This window comes from Petaurus breviceps, unplaced genomic scaffold (genome assembly GCF_028583685.1).
Source record: "Petaurus breviceps papuanus isolate PSGF00001 unplaced genomic scaffold, PetGlider_PUasm1.0 214, whole genome shotgun sequence".
NCBI classification, from domain to species: Eukaryota; Metazoa; Chordata; class Mammalia; order Diprotodontia; family Petauridae; genus Petaurus; species Petaurus breviceps.
This window is the reverse complement of record NW_027185863.1, coordinates 13,900,096-13,907,891: the sequence shown is the minus strand read 5'-3', so window position 1 is coordinate 13,907,891 and position 7,796 is coordinate 13,900,096. Positions and strand designations below refer to the sequence as shown.

The window sequence follows — 7,796 nt, the reverse complement described above, 5'->3', positions numbered from 1 at the left end:
AGGACCTGAGTTCAAATCTGGCCTCAGACACTTAACACTTACTAGCCATGAGACCTTGGGCAAGTCACTTAACCCCCAATTGCCCTACCTTCCCCCTCCAAAAAGCAAAAAAAAATAATAGGGAAGATGTTAATGATGCACATTATATTTTAAAGTTTGTCTTGGAGAGCCAGTTATTAAACATTTATCATCATACCTCGGCAGCTTCCATTAAACGACTGAATAATGGGTAAATGAATGAATTAATGAGTTCACAGATCAGCAGAAATTATGGTTGGAATGAAAAAACAATGGTTTTGAAGTGAGACAGCCTGTGTTCACATCCTTACTTTGCCATTTGCTACTTGCATATCCTGGGCAAGTCATTTTACCCTTCTAGGCCATGCCTTCCTCCTTTGCAAAATGAGAGGGCTGGACTAAATCAAGGGCTATTAACTAATCCTGAATGCCTTTGGTAGATGGTAAAGTTTAGAGACCCCTTCTCAGATTTCTGTTTTTAAAAGCATAAAACAAACAAAACCCTACCAGTTTCTCACCAACGTATTGTATTAATTTAGTATCTTTCTCCTTTAACTCTCTAGGTTCTTAAAGTAGGAGAAGGTACCATCTTTTCTATGATGACTTGTGGTTCTAAGTGATGTCATGGCCAGGAGAATGTGAGTTCTATACCTATGGGTATTCATCTCTAGGCTACATGGTAGGGTGGAGATAGGTTACTTGTGTTAGGTTATTTATCATTAAGCTGAACTTTAATTAGGAGGAACCATTAGTATATTGTGATATGTTTGGCAGGTAAGTACCACAATGTGGGAGAGAAAAGTCTAAACTTCTTAACCTGGGTGGTCCTTTCTGCCCTCTTCTTTTATAGTGATAGGTTTCAGAAATAACATGGGGTGGTTTTCAGGCAACAGATTTCATGTTCTTGGTTTCTACCTGAGTTCATCTTGGAATTATAGTATTTGCTTCATGTGTTCTGTCTTCCAGGTGCACCAGCTGAGTTCTTCTGCGTTTCAGATAATACAACTGAAATATAGAAAATATGCCCCGAAAAACTTCACATCAGTTGCTGAGTAAATTTGCAGGTAAAATAAGGAAAGCCTTGCACATGACTCTTTTCCACCTAATGCGATTAGCTCAAAATGTTCTCTTTGTACAAGGATACCTTCGTATTTCTTTTCAAGACAACACAGGAAAACTTGCTTCCTTTCCTTTTGTTGCCATAAAATTCCCATCCTAAATTTTAAGCTTAACTAAAAGTCAATGAGCCCTCAACTGTCACCACCAGGGACACCCTTGCCTAACCCTTTGGTTAGTAGTTCTATAACCCTTTTGTGACTCCAGGCAGCAGGAAATCTCACCAGGAGTTGGGTAGGTGAGCTTTCCCCCTTCCATTCCTCTTGAGTTCAGGCTATAGAAACCACAATTCTGTTCATTCTGATGAAGACCACCAAGACTTACCTCTTACCCTGCCTCTGCTTTCTAAGATGTCTACACTTTTCTGTCTGCCCTATCTCTATTCTCTGTAGTCCCACAGCACTTTTATTAGTCATATTTATGTAATCTAAAGACCCCCAGGCCTTGCCATCTGCCTTGATGATGTATCTTTAGGACTTTTAAGTTTTTCCATCTTTCCTAAAACTGAACTTGCCTTTATGTGTTTGTCTCTCCCATTAGAGTATGAGTTCCTTCAGAGTAGGGACTGTTTCAGTTATTCTGTTTGTATCCCCAATGCTTAGCACATAGTAAGAATTAAAGAAATTATTTTTCATTTGTCTTTTCTTCCTTCCTTCCTTCCTTCCTTCCTTCCTTCCTTCCTTCCTTCCTTCCTTCCTTCCTTCCTTCCTTCCTTCCTTCCTTCCTTCCTTCCTTCCTTCATTCCTTCTTCCTTCCCTCCTTCCTTCTTTCCTTCCCTTCCTCTTTCTCTTTTACTCCCTCCCTTCTTCCTTCTTTTCTTCCTTCCTTGTTTCCTTCTTCCTTCCTACCTTGTTTCCTTCCTTCCATCCCCCCTTTCTCTCCTTCAGAGAACTGAGTGTTAAACATGTTTAAGTATACCACTGGAGATAGCAAGCGACCTTTGCAGAAGCATTCAGGTGGAATATGAAATGTTATGTGTGGAGAATAGCAAATAGGCCAATTTGGCTGGAAAAATAGTGTGTGTGAGGGAGTGAAAAATGAAATAAGCCTGGAAAGAGAGATTAGAGTCCAGATTGTAAAGGACTTTAGCTGCCAAACAGAAGTGCTTATATTTTATCCTAGAATCAGTAGGGAGCTACTGAAATCTTTTGAGTAGGGGGTGCTGATCTAGCCAAATCTGTGCTTTTAGGAATACCAAGTTGGCAGCTGAAAGACTGGAGATGCAGAGAACAGTTTGGAGGATACTTTAGTAATCCAAAAGGGAGATGATGAAGGCCTGAGCTGGAATGGCAGCCAAGCAAGTAGAGAAGAGGGGATGGATGTGAAATGTGATGATAGACTCAACAAGATCTGGCAACTTGATGGGATGTAGGTGAGAGAGAAAGAAGGGTCCAGAATGACTTTGAGATTAGGAATGTGTGACTAGAAGAATGACAATCCCTTCAACAGAAAAAGGGGAATTAGGAAGAGAGGTAGGTTAGGGCAGGGGTGGTTAACCTCTTTTGTATCTTAAATCCATTTACCAGTCTCCTAAAGCCAATGGAATCATCCCCCCCAAAATGTTTTCAAATGATTAAAGGGAATGCTAAATTTCACTTAAAGTTTAATGAAAAAAAAATAGAGATTTAATTTTTTCCAGTTCAAGTTCATGGGCACCCTGAAATCTATGCATGAGTCCCTTGAAGGTTCTGTGGACCTCAGGTTAAAAACCATAGGTTTAAGGGAAAAGACAAAGACCAGTCCACTGGGTGATGCCTATTGTATATCCAGGTGGAAATGTATTCAGGACTGGAGCTTAAGAAAGAGATGAAGGTTGGATATGTAGAAACATGGCTGACAAAGATAGGGGATAAAAACCTTTAATAACTACCTCATATTCCAACTGGTATTAGATTTATTTTTGTGAATGTTTTATCCCCCCACCTAGAATGTAAGCGACTTGATGGCAGGGACTTTGTGTATTATCTTTATGCTCCCATTTGCTAGCACAGTGCTTTGCACATTGTATGGATAAGTGTTTCTGTTTTTAATGAATTGATGGAAACACTCAGGTGTAGTAGAGCATATGGAGTTATCTTCACTCATCTGTAATGAGACATGCCCAAGGGAAACTACTTACAGCCTGTTTTCCTGTGATTGAGAGAGGGAGGAATCTTTTTCATGTTAATTTGCTTCCCAATTCTGTTTTTACTTGGATATATGGGTAGCCTCTTTTCCACCTTCTTATCCTGGTCAGTTTTCTGGTTTGGGAGATAAATCTAGGAATGTAATATTGCAAGATTTTGTTTTGTTTTTTTTTTGCTTGTTTCCTGGTTAACAACTATTAAAATGTGAAATCCTGGGGTTTTGTTGTTGTTATTGTTATTTTTTGGTCCCTAGCACTCATAAGCTCATCTGTTTGGCTTTTTTTTGATGCAGATACTTTAGGGAAGAGCAAAGGAAGTTATGAGTTGTTAAAGGGCTCTCCCTGGTGGCCACTAGTAATAACTTCAACTTGAACAAACATCTGTTAAGTATCCTCTAAGTATAGAGGGTACTGTGGAAATACCTGATGGAAAATATATACCTATAGATATGTGTATGAGTATGTATGTACGTACATACATACATGTATATATAGATGCCTGTATATATACACATGCACACAGACATACATACATACACATATAAAAGAGGTCATGATTCTGGACCTCATAAGGCTTCCAAACTAGTAGGGGGACATATCACGTGTTTAAGTGACTATGATACAAATTGATATATGGTAATTACAAAAGAGAAGTGAAAACTACTGTTGGAGGTAGGGGTCAGAGACTGAGAAGTTGGAGGACTGAAGAATTTCACACAGAAGAGAAATGGAAGAACCTTTAGAACTAAATGATAGATCTGAGGCTCTTCTGAAGGAGGAGAATTGCCTGGAAGGCATGCTGATGGGCATGTACCCAACAATGAGGTCAACCATGAATGGTCCTCCAACTTTCCAGGTTCCTCCATATATATATATATATATATATATATATATATATATATATATATATATATGTATGTATGTATGTATGTATGTATGTATATATATGTATGTATATATATATCTTATATCTTCAGATCTCTTTTCTCTTCTATTCTTACATTGAAGCTCTTCTTCCAGTTTCTTTTTAATGGGATACTTCGTCCACTTTGATAAAATATGGAGAATCTTCTCTTGAGTCTATTAATCTTTCTTTTCTAGAACAGAGTCATCAGCCTGTACTTTTAGGTTACATAGTAGTCCATGGAAAAAACTGAATTGTGGTGGTTTATGATTTTCTACTGAATGGCACTGACAGTGATATTTATTGACCTGATAACAACAGGTCTGTTTTCTTCCCAGAATGTGTGTCAAAGAGAATCTTCCAAGACTTGTCAAACCAGATGACTATTACCCAGTTCTGGCAATTTGGACCGGCATTAATTGCAGTTCCAAAAGTAACTGAGGAAGCATTGTTAATAATAAAGTCTTGGGGTAAGTTAAATAAGACCTTAGGGGCATTGGTGGTATTTTCATTACTGCTGCTGATTGAAGGAAAAAGCTTTAGAAGAGAAAGGCATATCTGGGAAATGAATAGCTAGTTAAGAAAATGTGTCTGGGATGGGATTTGGATTTTGGATCACAGTTAAAAATTTAGGAGTGACAGACTCATGACCAGAAATGGAATACACCTAGTAAAGGCTGATAAAAGATCAATTAGCCTGGGAGTCTTGCAAATCTAGTCAAAAGGGTTTTAAACTAAAAATGAAGAGGAAGAGAGAAAACTGCCTGTGAATATTTTCCTAATTAGACATCATAAAGAGCACTCCTGACATAGGAAACATAGTAATACATATTACACAAAAATTCACAGGAGGAAAAACAAATCCAAGAAGGGAACCAACAATAAAAACTATGTTTTCTTTACACAAATGTGCAAAATATGGGTAAGTAGCAGACAAAGGCTTTAAAACACATCCCTCTGGCTCCAAATCCATTATTCTTTCCATCTTGTTCAAAAGGAATAGATTTTGCAAAGTGAAACATCAGAAAAACGTTGCACAGTATCAGCAGCTTTGTGTGATGATCAACTATGAATGACTTATTTCTTCTCAGCAACACAGTGATCCAAGACAATTACAAAGAGCTTGTGATGGAAATGCTATCCACATCCAGATAAAGAACTGATGGATTATGAATGCAGATGGAAGCATATATTTTGCACTTTATTTTTTGGTGTTTTTTCCCTTTTAATCTGTTTCTTCTTTCACAACTGTGACTAATATGGAAATGTTTTCTGTAATTGCACATATAGAACCTATGTAAAATTGCGTATCGTTTTACAGAGACAAGTGAGAAAGGGAGAAAAATTTGAAACTCAGAATCTTGTAAAATGGATGTGAAAAATTGTCTTGACATATAATTGGGGGAAAATAGAATGATATTAAAATAATAATAATAAAAAATACTTTTTGAAAAGGAATAGATTTTAGAGGAAGCACACCATTGTGGGTAACAGCTTGCTATCAAAGTCTAGAATGCCTGTTTTCAAATCCTACCTCTGACATATACCTGCTATGTCATCCTGAGCAAGACAATTCTCAAAGATTCTTAAGTTTCAGAGAATACACTACTCTGCATTGGTAGAAAAAATTCCTCACATGGCTCTCCCTTTATTCACAAAATCATAGGTGTTGTCAAAACAAAATAAAAATGAACAAAAGAAATACATCAGCTAGAAAAGGTAAAAATGGTAGCATCATACATATCTCAAGAAAAAATATAGCTATGTGTAAATGAATGAAGCAGCAGGAAGAAGTTTTTGTTTTTGTTTTTTAGGAGGGGCAGGGACTCCGCCTTTGGATAAAGATGAAAGGAGAGAATACAAAAGTGATATCATTATATTATCAGTTGGCCAGATGAGGAAATGAGTGACAAATTGCTGACACAGATCACAAAGGTGGCATGAAGGCAGCATATATCAGTAATATTTTTCCTTCAACTTTCTTGGTAGGGGAGCTGATGAATTCCTGACTTGTTTCTATCCAAACTTTAATTAGATTAATTCTCAGATGAGAGAAACATTGTCTATTACAAATCCTATACTTAAAGCCTCTCCAACTTGGTAGGGCCATTAGAGTGTGAGCCTTTGAGAACTTAAGATCACCTCCATGCCATGATTAAGTATTACAGTAGAATAAATAACTCTAATGCACTTGCTGCCCTGCCTGGTTTTAACTCCAAGGAACAAGATGCTCCTCCCAGGATAAGTTAATCACATCTTTAAAACTATTTAATTTCTAATTTATGGAATAAAATAAACATTTCCATAATATAGAAAATAAAAAAGATGATGGCACATAAAACCGCAAATCTATTTTCTATGGCTTGCTTTTCCTTTTAAATATACAATGAAGCTGTCACGTAAATTTCCTTTTTTCCCTTTTTTTCTCCCCCCTCCCACCTTGGAGATCACTACCATTAGACACAAATAAGTGTGTGGTGTATACACACATATATGTATATATGCACACACATATGTATATATGCATACACATATATACATACACACCACATATATACATACCTGTAAAATCTTTCTATATATACTTCTAGTTATCACTTTTTTCTCTGGATTCAGACAGTCTTCCTTCATATATCCTTTGTAGTTAATTTGGGTATTGATAATAGTTAGCATGACTTATTCACTCAAAGTTGTTCTTAAAACAATGTTGCTGTTACAGTATACAGTGTTTTCTTGGTTCTGCTCATTTCTTTGTTATGTCGTGCAAGTCTGTCCATGTTTTTCTAAGATCATCGAGCTCATAAGTTCTTGTAGCATGGTAGCATTCATCACAATAGTATATCACAATTTGTTCAGCTATTCCTCATTGACAGGAATCCCTACAATTTTGAGTTCTTTGCCACCACAAAAAGAGCTGCTATAAATATTTTAGAACATATAGGTTCTTTTCCTTTTTTCCTAATTAGCTTTGGAAATAGACCTAGTAGTGGTATTTCTAGGTCAAAGGCAATTTAATAACAGTTTGGGCATGATTCCAGATTGTTCTCCACTTGGATCAGTTCACAGTTCCACCAACAATGAATTCGTGTCCCAATTTTTCCACATCCTCCTCAGCATTTGTCGCTTTCCCCTTCAATCATTTTAACTGATCTGATAGGTGTAAAATGATATCTCAAGGTTATTTTAATTTGCATTTCTCCAATCAGTAATTATTTAGAGCATTTTTTCAGTTCATCACTTCTAATCACCATCCTGCCTTGTTTGACTCCACCTCCCTCAGCCTCCTCTCCCCTCTGATTGGAGGACTGGAGGGTAAAGTACCAAATTCCTTCCAATGTCTTCCTTTATAGAGGGCAGAAAGTGGACTTTTTAGGCTCACTCCACTCTGCATTCAGATGTCCCTGTGACAAGTACCCTTTGGTGTTCCTCTTCCCTTCTGCCTAGATGCTAAAGTTCCCCCCCCCCATAAGGTAATCTATCTAATGCTTTCTGTATATGTCAGCTATATATGTACATATGCATATGTGTATGTACACATATGTATATATGTGTATATATACATATATGTAAAGGGAAAGAGAGAGGGGAGAGAGAGAGAGAGAGAGAGAGAGAGAGAGAGAGAGAGAGAGAGAG

The 7,796-nt window shown here is 37.2% G+C and overlaps 1 protein-coding gene across 1 annotated transcript in view; it reads left to right on the top strand.

Annotated features, from left to right (window-relative positions):
- Nucleotides 1–1,039: 1,039 nt before the first annotated feature.
- TEX29 (testis expressed 29) overlaps nt 1,040–7,796 on the top strand; it is a 30,847-nt gene continuing 24,090 nt past the window's right edge. The window contains exon 1 of the mRNA XM_069093940.1: nt 1,040–1,082. Within this exon, the coding sequence (XP_068950041.1) occupies nt 1,040–1,082 (43 nt within the window). The remainder of the gene's footprint in view (nt 1,083–7,796) is intronic.